Below are 17,945 nucleotides of genomic sequence, written 5' to 3' on the forward strand. Positions count from 1 at the left end.
GCAGTGGGGTTTTAACGCAGAAGATAAAATAGCATCAGAAATAAAAATAGTCTTTCTTCATGGAAGGATGAGGTAGCTTGTGAGACTGAAATCTATCGGTTTAAAACTCATTGTATTTGTGTTTTTTGCAAGAAAATATGTTGATACTGTACCAGGAGACATGTTGTTGTTAGCCTGATGCTGCATCCAAAGGAAGCATAAATATATGTTGTTCTTAAGTAAATGCACATATATTTTGCAATGTTGAATTCTTTCTATGAATATGCATCAGAACAAAGAAAATATAAGCTGTGAGAAAGTGAGAAGAGTTTGTCTGTTTGCATGTGTCTGTGTCTCCTGTATATTGAACCAGAGATCCCTCTTCTGCTCCTGAAGGAGAGTTCGAGTTTTACTTGTACTTGTTCCTCTTCTTGCCCCCTCCCCAGCCGCCACTCAACTGGACGAGGTTGTCTCGGAAGGATATGCGCTCCTTTTTTGACGGAGCGGACGTGACTGGCTTCAGAGATGGAACTTCTTCTCCTGGAGACATAGAGGGAAACTGTGTCAATAGTATATACTGTCAGTAAAACGACCCAATTAATCCTTCATGGATTTGAAGTGGTAATTCATTTGTGCTATGTAAATAATGTATTTGATGCTCAGCATTCCTGTGTTGTTCTTCCATTTTATAGTCACGTGTCAATTTAATTCACTTTAAATTCGCTGGATTTTTGCTGACCAGGTCTGCTCTCTTTGTCTGCTCAGGGCGTTCTGTGGTTCTTGATGACATGGCTTATCAATACCCAATATCATAAAACAGGTTTCTAGAGGAAGATCTATTTATACCTTCCAAAAAAAAACAAAAAAACGTTGCCTTTCATGAACTCTCTATAATGAACATGGAGTAAAGGGCATTATCCATCATGTAAATCTGATGTTGTGCAATACATGAAATCCACATTTATGGTAAATGAAACACATAAATTGGAAATTTGCTTTTGCAGTTGGTCTCATTATTTACTAACCAGCCAAATAAACAGCATTGCCATTTGTCTAATTATTAACTGCTGAACGCGGAAACTAAATGTTGAAGCTTTTCTGTTTTATTCAACAGCGAACAGTCAAAGCGCACGACAAGAGATGTGCAACTTTTGACTTGGAATGAATTCAGTATTTAAAAAGTCATATCAGGAAATCTAAAAGTTTTAATGAATGAGGTGAAGGTTGACTATTCATTGTTTTATATTAAATGATAATAAGGAGGCTTTTATTGGAACTTCTCACTATACTGTAAGACACAACTTAAACTCTCGTCTGACAACACTAAAGACAAGTCCGCACTAAATCTCACTGTGAAGACATAAATCTGAGCAGGTAAGTCTCGTGCTTGTGTGCTGCGTCTCCCAGCAGCACTGCGCTCTGTATCAGAGGCCCTTCCATTTCACCTGGGGATCAGTACAAAGCTTTTCAAACACACAGAACAAAGGCAGCGCTTCTACCGGGCATGATGCATTCCACGTGTAGAGCCCAGGCCTGCAGTCTCCACGGCCGCCCCACACAGGGAGCCGAACAGCGGGGAGGGCTCTGGAGGAGGTGGGGGGCCTGGGATGCATCGCAGGTACTGACCCAGCTCCAAATGTCTGCACAGCTGGCACGCTGTATAGAATATCCATCCACTCACAAGTCATACCTAATCCTACTTTTTGATTTAAGTCATGTCCGTAATGTAACGCTGTGATTTTCCTCTCTTCGTGGTTTGTGTAATGTAGTTTAGAGATAAACCACCACGGTCTTTTTGTGTTTATTTTCAGAAATGTTAGGCAGGCTTTGGTGGCTGAATTTAGTTTATTAAAGACTTTTGTCCAATTATCTGTCCCAAATCAAAAACAGAACGCAAAACCTGACGCACATGTTGCCAATTTCAATGCAAGTAGTGCAGTGGAGCTATTGAATGTACAGAGATAAACAAATGGCCACACATCTGACCCAACCGCTGTGACCAAACAAATTGTTTTCAATCATTTTACTCCTATTAGAGCTGAGCAGTGGACAGAATTGAGGGAGCAGATATGCAACTTAAGTGGTTTCCTCTGCACATGTAATGAAAATATTTTGTGAGCCTGGAAACGCGTTTTATGGCAGTGTCCCAGCAAGTGGTGAGTATCGCATTGCAGTAGGTTATAGAGTAGGTTATAGAGTATTCATGTAGTCTTTACTGCTCCGGCAAACTAAGTGAACCTTCTCACTTTATCCTTCACTTTGATGTATGTACGCCACTTCAGAGGCAAAGGACACACAACTCTCTGATACATAAAGTTTGCTTTCTGTTAATTTGACTTGACCATCAAAAGATTTTTGTCAAAGAAGCTGCATTCTTATTTCCCGATTCCCCAATTTCACCAAAATAACCCTTTCCTCTGATACGCTGAGTTTTTGATGATGTACCACAGAGGCCATTAGATGCCCTCTCCAAGTTTATGAATTATCTAATTGGCTTTTTGAGAAATGCTCTTGCCTTACACATACATTCATATTTCAATTTGTCCGAGACAATTTCAATAAGTGGCGTTTTCATAAGTGCAGACAAAGAAGCTTTCTTTCTCTCGGCCGTCCTCCTGAGGAGAACAACAGTCTTTCTGCTTAGTCCGACGACACTCGCTGCTGCTGCACCTCGTGGATATCATTCTGAAATCGTCATCAGAATCCAATTTGGCTTCGTTAACGGGGACAGGGCTCTCCTTCACTTGGATTCCTGAGCTTGTTTAAAGTGGTCATCTGCTTTCAGCCTGTCAGTGGTATCTTTGTCATTCAAACTCCTGAGCCCCATGTCTCCTGACAGAAGGGCCAGTCATTCTCCGCTGAAAGGGCTGATTTTTTTTTTCTCTTTCTACCCGTTTCCTGTCAGGGGAGAAATTCGCGGCACTCTGTCCCCGGCCCGACCTTGTGGCTCCCCTCCCCTCCCGAAGCAGCCGACCGGTGGATTCAGTCTGGGCTGAATAAGCAGCAGCCTTTATCCCTGGCTTGGCGCACTCAGGTCTGTGTGACCCAGAGTCCATGGATGCAAACAGAGAAACAGCTGTGCATGCACTTAACATACAAGTATATACACACACATGTGTACAAAGATGCAAAGATAAAGTTTGACTTTGACCCATCTATCATTACAAACATACAGGAATACTGATGTGTCCGTTACCTGAAATTTGCATAAAGCTGGTACTGGGTATTTGCTGCTCTTCATTATTACTGTTAGCTTTGTGAAGAGTATTTTTATGTTACTGTTGAGTTTCTGTTGCCAAATTTTCTGTCACAAACAAAGAAATATTTTTAGAAATATCAGTTCAATCATCCATAAATAATACTTAAATTAAGCATTTGCAGGAAATGTCTCTACTAGCATTTATGTGGATTCCCAGTGATTGTGAGAGAACGTTAAAAACAGAGTCAGTGACACAAATGATTTACTGTAGTTCAGTTAAAAACTCCCAGTAACAGAGTGATTATGGTTAGAAAGACGTCTGTGAAGTTCACACAACTCACTTGCATGACCCAAAGAGTTTCTGCGAGGATAACTGTTCTCTTTGCAAGGCTGGGCAGCTAAACTGCTGTTGGCACACAATCCACTGGCGTGATGTAGACGATCAGCATATCCTGGGTCCACCTGCACGCACCACACACAGAAACACACACACACACACACACACAAACACACACACACACACATCACTGAGGCCCAACATGACACGTCTCATGCAAGCAGTCCAGCATTTTGAAAAACATTCAATAAGCGGCGGCTCTGCAGTCTGAACATATCTAAGGAACAGGAGGGAGTGGGCGGCTCCTCTTGCCAGTGATCATAACTCAAACTGCTCTATAACAGCAGAGGGAGACCTGCAGTTTCCAACTTCAAAGACCTCACGAGCATCAGTATCGTTCTGTGGTCCGGGCAAACTGCTCCAAAGTGACACTGGGATTTCTGCAAGTAAAATGAAGAAATTGCAGCCAGTTGATCCAATTGAAAGTGTCACTGTGGAGCTGAACCTCAGACTCACCTCCCCCATGCCTCCCTCAAACCGAAGCTGATGAGACAGGCTCCAGGGGAGGGAACCTACAGCACGGGACGCGGCTCTGACTGGTGAATGTAAATACAGGATGCCTTCATATGCATGCCAACTGCCCCCCAGAAAAGATTCAAATCAAGATTCACTGTCATTCTGCAAAGTCAATGAAGCGCAGGGGAAAACGGGAGGGGAGTGTACTCACCATGAGCTGCACTCTGCCTCCATTCAGAATGTCTGAGCTGATCTCCGGTAAAAAATGCACACTGAGGATAAGATAACAGAAAGGCCCAAACATTTGGGCTGTTAGCGCTCTGCATATTTCAGATCAATTCAGCAGTTTCCCCTCTTCAGCTCTATGCAATTACCTCCGACATATCATAAAATAAACACTGATGCCATGTATGATAACCTTAATGTCTATTTGTAAGGAAGGGTTTAGCACAGGCCTGCATGCTCATGCTCTCAGCTGGTATGTGTTTAAATACACAGTGTTTATACTGAAGTGTCAGCACTGAAAAAAAATCAGTACTGTACAAATAATTTTATTTTACCACACTTAAAATTATTAACTAATTAAGTCCAAGTGTGAGCAATCAAACAAAATAAATAAATCCAGTGATCACTCAAATCAACTCAAAATATTTGTTTTACTTTGTGTTACTTTGCTTGGATGTTTGACCTTCACTGTGCAGAATGATGTATGTGCAGAGTTTGAGACCGGAAGGCTGATTTCAAATCCATCTGCTGAGGAGGGAAAGTTCCTCTGTGTTCACATTAAATCTGACTTTATATGAACATCAGTTTGTGACATCACACCTAGTTTTGGAAGCCGATCAGTCCTGTAGTCTATCTTACACAACTGTGATGTGGAAAACTTGAAGCACCATCTCCATACACTCCCATTAAGAATGGACTTTTCAACGAAGTGGGAGGTATCTTGTATTTAGAAGTTAAACTCAATATTGGCATATTCATGGATTTTGGATTCAATGAGGGAGAAGGAAGAGATGTCATTTTAAGAAAAGTAAAAACGTAATACACAAATTATTATTCCAAGCAGAATATTGTCTTGTTTTCAAAAACATCTGGAGAAAGGATGCAGCGCATTAAAGGATCAGTTACACAAATTACAAAAAAACATATTACCTCTAATGGCTTTTGGCTTTATTTGCCCGGGTTTTGAGATTTCTGCCGCCTCCCAGAACAACAGAAGTGAATCTGTGCTGCTGACAGCAGTGATGTTTGATTTTAATAAAATTCCCCAGCAAAGAGTCTGGATAATCCACATACCCCACTGTGAAATCACAGACAGATATTTCAAAACCTGAGCATATACAAGCAAAACTATGTGCATGTGATATTACCGGGGCTCAATGTGGTGAAACAACCCTTTAAAGCGATTTTAGCTGCACAGCGTACCACCAACACCACCTCATGAGCAACACTAAGCGCCTCACCTCTCTGAGTCCCTGTCGAAGTGAGCCGCCTGGGTGTGCAGCCACTGCTGAGCTCGTTCCTGCTTAACTCGCTCCGTCTTCTCCGCCTGCTGAAGACCCAGCTTGGCCTCGCAAACTGAACTCGACAGAAAACATCAGATGAATGTCGCAGGCATTTTTTTTTCCTCCAGCTCCTCTTGACAGTTAAGTAACTTTCTTGATGACAGGGGTTGCAAAGGAAGAGTGTGCTGTCTAATCAGCGAAAGTTGGGGTGAGGGCTGCGTGTTTCTACAAAGAGGCGCAATCAATACTGCATCGAAGGAGTTGTGCTAACAGATGCTCACCAAAGTACAAGCTTTACAAATAAACAGCTCATGGGCCTGATCTGTAGCAAGGTTTGACATGCTTCAGTGTAATTACAGCCGGCCAGGGTTTCCAGCACTGGGAGTGATCAAGTGGTCAAAGCTCCCAGTGTTTATGTTTGGGCTTAAGGTGGTGTATTTGTTTGGAGGAGTCAGGGGCATTACTATAATACATTTAAAGTCGCTGAAAGATGCAACAGGAGAGGATCTGCTTTCTTCCAACAATTGTTGGGGCCTGTGGTTCTTTGCAAAATTGAATCCAAGCAGTGTTCCAGCAGTTTGTTAAAAAGCAAAATCTGAAAGGCTGCTGATTTACGAGTTATGCTGAAATCCCATAATAACGTCGTAATTCAAAGTAAACATTTATGTTGTGCTGACAGTAATGCCGCCATAGATGGGTGTAAACTGATAATGAATTTTGACAGCCCAATGCTGGAACTAATGATGCATTTATTTAAGCCATTTACTTGCTTTTGCTGAGCTGTAAAAAGGAGAAAAAAAGCGTTACAGTTTTCATGGGTTAATTGAGAAGCCCCACTAAAAATGTCAAGTGATAGATGCTTCCCCCGGGGCAGCAAAGGCCAGGAAACGGCTACTCGCACTTCCCAAAGCTGAAAATACAGAGAAAGAGAGACGGGGCACAGGCAGTCCAGAAAAGCCCTTAGAGAAATGTTTTTTAAGACAGCAACATGTTCATGCACTGCACTTACAGTATTATGGTACTTCATGATCCCAACAAGGGTTCTATACTGCCTGTTCACAGTTTTCATATATGTCATGTGATAGGAACCAGTATCGATGGATCAAAAATTGCTAAGACTGACAATAAATCTGACATCCCAGAAGGTCCCAGAACACGTTTTCAGTATGTACGGTGATAAAAGATTGACAAAAAGGGAAAAGTTCACATTTATGTTACACTCCAGTAGCATGGAGAGACTTTCCTGTCCCTTTTCCCCTCTGAACTTTTCACTAACCCCCCCACCCCACCCACCCACCCATTCAACCCCCTCCAACCTCCCAAATCCCCCTCCACTATTCCTCCAGGACATCAGGAGGGGGCCTGTAGGAGTCATGCCTGTTAAGAGGGGCTCTAAAGCACATTAAGTGATCTCGTCTCTGCTGAGGAGTGGAGGACTCTGACTTAAAATCAGAGTTGGAGAGGAGGAGGAGGGTGGAGACTTTGGCCTGCAGCAAACAGGTCTGCAGGAGACACGATGCTGGTACTTTGTTTCTTGACAAGGTTGGAGGCTCCCAAGAACACAAGGTCAGGCAATGGATCAAGACTAATGCAGACCTTAATAAGAAATGAAATGGTGCCGTGAATGAGTTGATGACCTGGTGCTGTTGTGGGTGAGCATCCCAAACAGTTGAGTCACCTTGAGGGACACACACTGAGATGTGGGCCCAGGAGAGGACAAGAAACACAAGCAGACTGTAAACCACTTGAAATGTGGGTAATAATTCCGCATTGAACAGAAAAACTACAGTGAGCATGATGAATCAGCAAGTAAGCTGAAGCACTGTCAGCCTGTAAGAGATGTTTACAGAGGATGAACTTCAAGGTCTCAGTGCGCTTGAAGCAAACTAGTGCTCTGACCAACCGTAAAGGCAAAAGTGGGCCTGAAGGAGAGAAGAGAAGCCTGCTGTCACAGAGAGAGGCGAGAAGTAATACACCATACGAAAGGAAAGAATGGTGTATACCACCGCAGTGGACTGAATGATGTCTCTTCAAAACAAGGCTCAGCTTTCAATTTGTTTAAGCTATCAACACAAAAGCCCAAATATGACCTGAAATTACCCTTTAATCATTTGTCGTGGGCATCTTAATGAACCTTTGTCAACACCGTAAAAGCTGAAAAGAAAATGTTCAAATGCTGCCATATTAATGGTTAGCATTCAGAGACTTAGCTTGCTATTTGCTTGTGTTAGATCTGCCATAAACCACGTGAAATCATACACTTTTCTCTGACAGACTTGAAACTCGCTCCATAAGACTTTAAAATAGCTAGGCTAAGGCTAACCCCTACCTTGTGTTGTGTTGTGTTGTGTAGTATCATGAAAACCGTTTTAAGAAACCTGTTTTCATGGCAAATGCAGAGTGGAAGAAGATCAGAGCGTCTCTGAAAATTGAGGATCCTAATTCTGTGTTTTTAGGTTGGTGTCTGTCTCTGTGAGTGCCAATGCATCTTAAACATATACAATGAAGAGAGAGCTCCACTGTCTCACATAAATAGAAGCTCTGAGATTACGGGGGAGAAATTGAATGCACATGAATGGTGGTAAATAGTCTGACATTAAGTTAGTTTGGATGAGGGATAATAAACAAGATGATTGCGTTTCAGTTGGACTTTGTAGATGACCTGAAGTGTGAAATCGAGTTAAGTGCTCAGGAGGTAAGGGTTCCAGCCTGAAATAAAAATATATACCCTCATGTCCCTCTGACATGAGGACGGATGTTTGGCGGGGTTGGCTCTCAGTTTGGATGGAAGAAGGAGCTTGGAAGAGTGTGTGTGCTGGGAGGGGGGTTGAGTGGAAGGCGGTGGAAAGTAAGAGGAGAAACAAAGAGAAACGCTTGGAGGCATACAACATCTCCGACATCTGCGGCACACAGACACTTGACGATACAAACCATCTAAAAAAAGTAAACTGTATTTCTACATTTTTTGCCTTTAAAAGAAAATGTCTTGTGGCTCTGCTCCATTCTCTCCCTCTCTATCTCCCTCTCTGGGTATGTAAGCCGATACCCATTTCAAGTGGCTTACTCATGTCCAGCACATCCACACAAAGAGCCCGGATAAAATAAACACGCCGCGTTGGATATCTTGGAAAGAATCTGTCATGGGTTTGGGGCTAATCACCTCCAGAAGGAGCTTGACTCAAAGCCTGAAACGTTAGCCCCTGTCGGGGAGCACTGGCTGGGCCGGGCTGGGCTGGCTAGGCCCCGGGCACTGGGGATGGATCCGGAGGAGGGGGCGCCTTCCCCAGGTCAGGACCAGGGGAGCAAGAGGTTTTGGCCCATTTACAGACACCCAGGATCACAGCACCATGAGCCAGTTCCCGACACGCAGCAGCTCTGACGCCAGCGTCGCCACAGCCACACAGTCACCCTGTAAAAAGGCAGCAGGAGCGTCTCCTGCACGACCAAGCTGGTTAAAGTTACACATTTTACAGGATCCCTCTGAGTTTGATCAGAAAACCGAATGAGGATACGACGAAAGTGAGAATGAGAGAGGGAAGGGTGATGTCCTAACCACTGACCCCCATTACTTTATCAGCTGATGTAGCTTCACTCCATTGCTCAAGAACACCAGTCCTGTTTGATGAATTATCAAGACAAGGGTGGAGAGTAGAGATAAGGATACTGGAAAGAAACAGAACTGGAAATATTGTTGTAATTTAATAGGTCATTTGGATGGAGCCAGTCCTCCACTGCCAGTTGGCTGAGAGCTTATCCATGGCTGCTTTGTGCTCAGACACGATTCCACTGTCAGTGTCAATTTTTCATGTTACAAATTAATGATTGGCCAAAAGTTCATTAGTCGGAAAAAAAATCAACCGGCATCAACCAAATACGTAAGACTGTTGGTCAATCATTGTGTAAGTTTGGCAATTAACTGGCTGATGACAAAAAAAATCTTCACAGTCTTTGAAAACACTGAAATAAGTTTTTGCTTGCTTCTTGGCTATACAGGACTGAATCTGATTGAAGGGAAACAAGGGGACTGCTTCACATCTATCCTGCAAACAAATCACTAAAGCGATCCACCCAGAGGAGATCAAATGGAACAAAAAACATCCCAAAGTTGAAGGTACGATTTGTCCTTTTTTTGTCAAACTGAAACGTGAAATGACAAGCAAACATATCATATTTCTCCACAGCTAATTAAGGGGTATTTCATGCTTATGGCAACATTGGACTTGGACCAAAGAGGGGCCGGTCACTCCGCTGCCTGTTGGCAAACACTGCTGCTACAGCGTCCGTCTGACTGCTGGATGACCGCGAGTGTCGTTCTCTCTGGATGTGAGGCCTTGACCCTGGTGGGTGGGGGTGGGGGTGGGGTGCAGAGGAAAGATGGAGACAGGCCCTCATGATAAAAGCCGACTCCCCCCGTCCTCCCTCCCGCTCTTCCCTCCCTTTTAAGTCTGGCTGTGGACGTCACAATGCCAAATCATCTCTCCACCTCAGGGCAGGAGGCCACAGACATTTGCCTGTCTTCGACTATTAAACTATTTTACACAACAGTCAACTTGTAAACTCCTTTGAGGATTATTCAACTATCCATAACAATACGAAAGAAGTCTCAAAGAAGAAAAAAAATTGTCACCTGTGATAAGTTAAAACGACGACGTGAAACCACTCACAGAAAGACGGTACACTGCACCTAAATTTAAAGAGAAATTCTGATTTCATACAACCTGAATCTTTATTTTTGTACGTGCTGCTTTGACATGAACCGTATACACCAGGTCTGACCGCTCACTGCTGAGGTTTCTTGTTCAGAAACACGACAGACTTTCAGTATCGTGATGGCACTGTGTCGCCAGATCTCAGCAGTTATTCGGCTTGACAGAAATAATTGGCCAAGCTATAAAAATAATAATAATAAAGTTGTATAATCATATTTTCCTGTGAAATGTATAGCTCTGCTCTGCACAGATGCTCATGCCAGACCAAGAAAGACTCTTCAGGAAAAGACGTCGTTTTCACAGGTGTCATTATACAGTTACCAAATGCGTAGCAAGTCCTACCTTTTAGAGTATTTCTGTTGTGTTGTGTTTGCCTTTTCCGTGCTTCGACTGGACTCAGCTGGTAACTGCAGTTCCGGAACAAGGCCAGGTGGACGGAGGGATCTGGAAAGAGTAAGAGTATGTAAGCAGGTCAGAGAAGGACAGGGCAGACCTAAAAAAACTGGAAGCAGAAAACCAGAACCAAACATTCGGAAAATATTAGTACAGCGTTCTGGTACCACTGAGGCAGATGCCATCAGGAGTTAGTGCAGACATAGACCTGTGTGTCGGTGGAGCAAGATGACAAGAGCCCCGCTATTGGAATCATGCACTTGCAATTCTGATCAAAGAGCAGCCTCCCTCTACTGCACATGGCCGTGACATGATAACCATGGAAGGACTACTGTTTCTTGGAGCAGAGCAGAGGTGAGGTCACCTTTCACTGCAGCCGCACTCAACCACTACAGTGAATCGGAATGAAAATCATCACGGGGCGACTTGTCAAGAGGCTTCTTGGCAATCGTTGTTTCCTTTGCAGGTTCTCAAATAAGGCCCAATAAGAAGCGACAGGCCCTGGCTTCTGCTGTCTGTTATGGCTCGTTAACGTACACGAGGTGGAAAGGTTTGCTGCAGCCGAAGCACAGTTGAAGAAACAAAGACGAGAATGAAAAAAGGCAAAAATTAGAGTGGATTTTTTCCCTTTCAGGAAATGAATTTATGTCCTCCAAGATCCTTCTCTGCAGTGTGATATTCAAGAAGGAAACAAGAAGAGCTTCTGACCATATCAGTCTTCATAATCTTCATAATTCAGCATTTTGCTACAATGCAGGTGCCAGAAAAAAGGTAATTAGAATCAAAACAAAGTTCAAATACATATCTTGACCCATACTATTCTACACTTACCCTGATGTTCCTTCTGCTGCTTCTTTGACCTCATCTTCTGAGCTCTCTTGAGCATTAGTAGAGCCGTGTTGCGGTGAGTGAAGCCCCTAGAGACAACAAGGACATACGTGCCTCACCGAAAATCCCAAACATGGCAAAACACATGCAGAGATGGGGATGGGGATTTACCATTCTTCCAGAATCCTTTCTGATCTTTCAGAGAGACCGCTGGCCGCTGAGGCTGAGGCAGGAGATTTGCTTCTGAAATCAGATATTGTCCCCAAAAAAATTAATATACCATCATATATACTGTACTGTATGTAACACTGTCACAACATTGTTTGGTTTCAGTGTTTTGCTTAAAGGCTGCATTACCTGAGATTGAAACTTAGACAAAGTGGATTCAACAATCAATCAATTAATAACTTTGTCCTCAGTGGGCAATTGGTTATGCAGATGTGGGTTCAGCACACATGAAGTACAGGGCACATGAATACAACACGGAGGCCAAAAAAAACAGAAAACAAGCTTTAGTCCCTAAAAGTAAATGAGTAATTAGGCTGTGGGTTGTCCTACCTGTTGCAGCTCACTGGTGAAACTTTCTGCCCAGTAGAGTCCACCTGTTCTCCAGCCACCCAGGCCTGCTTTGACCTCCATTCAAGCGGTGGTGGGAGTATGTGCTGGGAGGGTTCAGGTAAGGGCTCAGGATGCTGAAATTCCTACATGAATCAGTGTCAACAGCAGCTCTTATCATGTTATTTGAGTTTGATAGCAAAATTATTTACAGCAGTCTATAATCTCTCAGCAAGTCTAATTCACAATTCTTTTTCCATTTCCTGGAGCAGTTCTTGAATTTGGTTTTCAATTTTAACTTAGGAAGCTTTACAGGTGCCTGAGTAAAAACTGAATCCTCATTTGAGGTGTGTTCACAAGGTTTTGATGCTGGAGCTCTAAATGGAAAAATCCAGTTTAAGCTTTGTCTAGACAACAGACAGTCATCAGTAAAGATTGGGAAATGAAATATAATGTATAGAATAATGTCCAGTCAAATTTAACTCAAGTGCATGTTTTCTTTTGAGGTATTTGGCTTACACGTTTAACCAGAGCAGACTTTCACTCTCAAGGAATGCTCATATGTAAGTCAAACTAACAGCTTAATTACTCTCCAGGTCCCATTTTCTCTTTGTGTCAGCGTTAAATTGTTCATCCTTTGCCTTTGATGTGTACTTCAGTGTCAACACACTGAGGCAGCACAACAGCAGCTGCACCACGTCAGCTGGCCTACACCGACTACCATGATGTACAGCGCTGAGCACGCTCCAAAGAAAAGATCCAACGAGAGGTAAATGAAGGGGAAAAAAAAACAGGACGACAGTCCACCAGCGTGAAAAATGACATCTGCTGGTGCAGAGCCCCCCTCAGCCCTCCAGCAAATAATCTTGTTTTTCAAGAGAATAAATTTAAAGATCAATCAGGGAGAGTGAGACAAATCCTGGAGGGAACGATAACCAAGATGAGAAAGGGACAAGGCAAGAAAATAACTCTTCACATGGGGGCTGGTAATTCCCAAAATCCACTTGCCACTTTCACAGTAGTCCAGCAGGTTTTAAAAATATTACAGACTGTCTTGGGACAGTCACTTTACCTTCAGAGACTGTAGCCGCTCTGACACAGGCAAACATCTGGGAGGTGAGTTCTCAGAAGTCGGCAATGTCCATTGTTTGTCCAGCGCCGCCTTTTTTCCAAAGAAAAAGATTTTTTATACGTATATTTGTGGACATCAGCAAGTGAGGAACAAGAAAGACGAGAGCCTTCAGGAGCAAACACATAGTACAGTAAATGATGTAAAAAATCGTAGTGTTATATTTGTGGGTGTGTTTTGTGATGTGATGCATGTGTGCAGGACTGTGTGTGTAGGACTGTGTGTGTACAGAGCGAATGTTGGGAAAGCACAGGTATGCATTTATGAATTTTTACACAGTGCAGGTTTGTGAGCCTGATAGGACGAGACTTGGGGAATTACTGAAGCGTGAAAGAGAAGAACACATGAATTTGTGTGCATACCTCATCTAAGACAAATTCATCCACGTCCACCTCCTCAAAGGTGTCATCCTCTTCACTGTCAGGGCATTTGACAGCAGCCAGAGCAGATGCAAGCCTCCTCCTCACAGTGCAGCCCCTCCAAAATGCCTGGAGGTACCCAAAGAAGAAATGATACAGTAGAAAAGGCTCCATGAGTCACGAGGCAAACGTAAATATTGTGTGTTGTCCCATTAGAGAGATAAAACATGTTAACCTCTCTTTTAATTGCTGAGTGTTCTGGTGTCTGAACTCTGTGTGACTCCGGGCTGTTCCGAGACAAATGGAGCACCAGTGTGCCTCTAAATCCTCCAATTCCCAGTGGGTTAGGGGGGGCACACTTCACTTCAAGTTGAGCAGGAATCCTAGAACTCTTACTACCGCACTTCTTTGGAATCTGATTAATCACCCTGTACCCCCAACGTGCGCGCGCACACACACACACACACACACACACACACACTATTCTACTAGACCACCATCCCCACCTCCAACCTTAGAGAGCCCTAAAGGACCCATCAAACACTTTTTGTGCTGAAAAGGGATTTGGGAGAAGTGTTGAGTAGCATGTTTTTCAGAGCAGCTACAGCAGCTTACACCTATATGCAGAGGATTAGCTGAAAAAGCCTCCACAGCACGTATGAGGCCTGAAGATGGATGTTCACAGGTGAAAATGTTCATTTTCAGATATCCACTGTGTGAAAGTGACTGCAGCCACGATACTGAAAAATTCTAGTTGTAGCAGTAAGGTCCATAATAACAAACTGACAGTTAACAAGCAGTATTTTGTCCAGCTAAACTAGGCTGCTAAATATTGAATGATTTGAAACTAGCAGGCACATTGACAGACTGACAGGTTTTATGCAATCGTCAACAAATGTGATAACGGATTCATCGTCAGTCATTTATGAAGCAGAAACGCCTTCTGCAGCATTTGCTGATTCCAGCCTGTTTAATGTGAGGATTTGCTGCTTTTCTCCGTGTGAAATCATTGCAAACCGAACTAAACTCATTCTCTGTCTGTATATGAAACTGATGACTTACATACTCTACACTGACTGGATAGTTGTTTTCTGACATAGCTGCTGTACTATGAACAAGGAAGCTGTTCATTCCCTGTTCCACAGACAACATAGCAGTGCCATAACAGTTTGGTGGAGGATGTTGCAAAAATGAGCATATGACAAATACTTCATGTAAGCTATGGGGGTATGTTTTGTATGTAACAAAGAAAACACAGTTTGAAAATGGTTGTCCCTTAATTAAAAGCTCTACGCATTTGCAGTTAAAAAAAAAAATCCACCAGTTTTACCTGGATGACAGTTGCTGCACAATCTTGGCCAACAACGCTACCATTAATATAGGCCGGTCCTGACTCTGGCTTTCCTCCATCTCCTGCTCTTCCTCCTACCTTCTCAGCTGTGGAAGGGCTGCTGATGTTCCCACATTTCTGTCTGCATTTCCTCCACAGCTGCTGAATCACGACTGCTGCTGCGCTGCTCCAGAAAGGACACACACACACAGACAAACGCACACACACAGAGTGAGGGATGTACATGATGTCATAGCACCTTCATCTTTCAAAACATGAATTTATTTCTGAGCAGACATCTGGAGAGCATGACTCTAGAGAGTTTAAGCCTGTCCACAGCCACCCTTCATATTAAAGATATATCGTCCTCCCAAAGATAGTGCAGTGTTAATGATGAAGCTGCGTGTTAAAATGAATAAGACATTCAACATCTTCAGCTGTAAATCACATGAAGGAGGCTCCAATGATGACAAATGCTCTGCAACAGAAACTAATAAAATCCTGAGCGGCTATAAAAAGAATGATATAAAAATAAGAGCATATGAGAGCAAAACGTTGGTGAATTACTTTTTGAGGTCCAGGTCTTGATGGGTGGACACAGGTGCCATTTTATGATTGGAGGGAATTGTTTTGCTCTTTGACGCCAAGGAGTGGACACTGCCAAAGTTAACTTTGCAAACTGTTGGCCCCGTCTGTGGACATGTAAAAGTGTCACCATGATGTCTCTCTGCAGCTGACTTCTCATCAAAAGTCCAGGCGCTGCATCTGATATTGTGATGAGTGATGAATGATTGAGCTGCATCCCTGTTTGGAATAACTGATAGAACCTTTGCAGTGGAACCCGTTTCTGGGCCTTTAGTACACTTCTCAGCATTGGTACCGCTCACGTCCAGTGTTTCCTCAGGTATTGTTTGGCCTGCAGCCCTGTGTTTGTCTGCCACAGTAGTGTCACCGTACTCATGAGCGAATCTCTGGTCTGTAGCCAGCTGCAGAGCCTCAGCAAAGTGTCGGCAGGAGGCCTCCACAGCATCCACCGAGGATGATGCATTACTGTGAACATATACAAACACTGTTTTAGGCATGGATGCTCACTCTTTTTAGAATGAGTGTGCATCCATGCCTTACGCACACGTTTCAGAAAATTACAGATTATTCTCCAGTCCTCATATAAAAGCAACAGTCTGTTGACCTACGCAACAGTTCATGAGGTCTGAGCGCAGCCTCCTCTGAAATAAATGGCAACACTGATTAAAAGTTCTAACTAGCAATTTTCCAATTTAAAGGCTGTTATCCAATGTAAGGATGTTAGTTTTAATTAGATTTTGAATTGATTTCTGTAGCACTGTGATTTATTTGACACTGGCACATTCAGAAGAAGAAGAAGAAGAAGAATCGGAGGGACAATCCCCTTTATTTGTCACACAATTTTTCGTGCAAACACACGACATGCAAGTTGGTGAAACTTGTCCTCCGCATTTATCCCATCCTGGTCGTCCTTCCTCCGCGGCAGACCAGGTGCTGTGGGCTGCCATCCGACCGGCGCCCGGGGACCAGTTCCTGTTCGTCACCATTGGTCAGGTGGTGATCTTCTTGCATGTTTTTAGTGGGGGTTTTTTAAGGAGGAAACCCCAGGTGAACACAGGGAGAACATACAAACTCCACACAGAAAGGTCCCTTTCCTCGAGCAGCAGGAACCAGAGTGCGTGTGTGTGTGTGTGTGTGTGTGTGTGTGTGTGTGTGTGTGTGTGTGTGTGTGTGTGTGTGTGTGTGTGTGTGTGTGTGTGTGTGTGTGTGAGAGAGAGAGGGAGAGAGAGCGACAGAGAGAGAGTTGCTCTGCGTGCCCTAATACCATATAATGTCTCTTTCATTGAGGGGATAAACTGACTACAAAGCCACCTCAATGGAAACTTAATGAATCTATTAGCAATGCCTGGCTCTGCCCCCCTCCCTGTCTTCAACCCCGAGGGGGCAGAGACATTTCAGTACCCAGCCAGTCTGGAGGGCCAGTAGCCTTAGGTCGTACAGCCTCTTCTCTACAAAGACCTAGCTCTTCACTCTCAGCAGGACAAGGGAGAGAGGAGTCGGGAGGTCCGAAAGGATTATGACCCCCCCCGACCCCCGCCCCCTGTACCTGCTGGTTCACTCCAGGGTCACCATTAAAATCTCACTGGTATAAGAGTGCAGAATGAACAAATCGTTTTACGTATCAGAGCTGAAATGTGAAAATAATAACGGCAAGACACAAACTGAGTATTACTGCCCTGCATCTGTCTGTACCCCTGCATGTGCATACCAAAATCAGCAGTACTTGTCTTTTCAATTATATTCGTGGACAAAGAGCAGCAATATCTGGTGGAGAGCAATAAGAAACTGAAGGCCAGCAGAGAACAGGACAAAGCCCGAACCAAACTATTCTGAATTTAGTGTGGTTTTTCACTGCAGATGGGATCTGCTTCTACAGCAGTGGCTCTACAGATACAGTTAACCTCAACCTCAGGATGGATGCCAGCTCACAGAGAGGAATAAAAAGTGGCGATGTGTGCAGTAATACGCTGTAGAAACTGGCTTAACACAAAATTCACATGCCCCTACAGACACTGAAAAAGTTCATGGTTGCTGTGTTTGCTTTTCCTGTCCACACTGGCCATGAAGACATCTTTTCTTCACATGATGTAAGATACAGGGGACAAAATCCACATTCTGTGCATTCTGAAGTTCAGCCAATGCCAATATGAGGCTTTCACAGTCCAACTTAGACAAATCAAGAGTAGTAGCGATCTTCTTAGTGAGAAATTCCCTCTCTGTGTTTTCTTGGACAGTGTTTCCTCACTGAGCTGTGGGATAGTATCACACAGGGAATTCGGGACTAAAAAGACTTTGTAACTCTGGAAGAGACTGATTTGTCTCAGACTGCTAAAGCCACATATTAGTTTCAGCTGAACTTTGAAGTCTATCTTCACTATCTGTCACATTGCAATCATGATAGGAAGAGATAAGGAGAAACAAATTCAACAACCAGTGGTTCTTTCTATGTACATGCAGGCATGGGAATCCTGGTTCTAGATATGTTTGCATGTATTGCATTGCATGCTTTTCTCATGAC

The 17,945-nt window shown here is 43.6% G+C and overlaps 1 protein-coding gene across 1 annotated transcript in view; it reads right to left on the minus strand.

Moving 5' to 3' along the window:
- Positions 1–359: 359 nt before the first annotated feature.
- lrriq1 (leucine-rich repeats and IQ motif containing 1) overlaps positions 360–17,945 on the minus strand; it is a 31,805-nt gene continuing 14,219 nt past the window's right edge. Inside the window, exons 15-26 of the mRNA XM_070972590.1 lie at positions 15,410–15,892; positions 14,843–15,026; positions 13,516–13,641; positions 13,097–13,186; positions 12,028–12,161; positions 11,641–11,712; positions 11,473–11,558; positions 10,591–10,692; positions 5,498–5,612; positions 4,243–4,303; positions 3,520–3,640; positions 360–519 (exon numbers count right to left, since the gene is read on the minus strand). Coding sequence (XP_070828691.1) covers positions 389–519; positions 3,520–3,640; positions 4,243–4,303; positions 5,498–5,612; positions 10,591–10,692; positions 11,473–11,558; positions 11,641–11,712; positions 12,028–12,161; positions 13,097–13,186; positions 13,516–13,641; positions 14,843–15,026; positions 15,410–15,892 — 1,705 coding nt within the window. The 3' untranslated portion in view covers positions 360–388. The remainder of the gene's footprint in view (positions 520–3,519; positions 3,641–4,242; positions 4,304–5,497; positions 5,613–10,590; positions 10,693–11,472; positions 11,559–11,640; positions 11,713–12,027; positions 12,162–13,096; positions 13,187–13,515; positions 13,642–14,842; positions 15,027–15,409; positions 15,893–17,945) is intronic.

This window comes from Chaetodon trifascialis, chromosome 10 (genome assembly GCF_039877785.1).
Source record: "Chaetodon trifascialis isolate fChaTrf1 chromosome 10, fChaTrf1.hap1, whole genome shotgun sequence".
Taxonomy (NCBI): Eukaryota; Metazoa; Chordata; class Actinopteri; order Chaetodontiformes; family Chaetodontidae; genus Chaetodon; species Chaetodon trifascialis.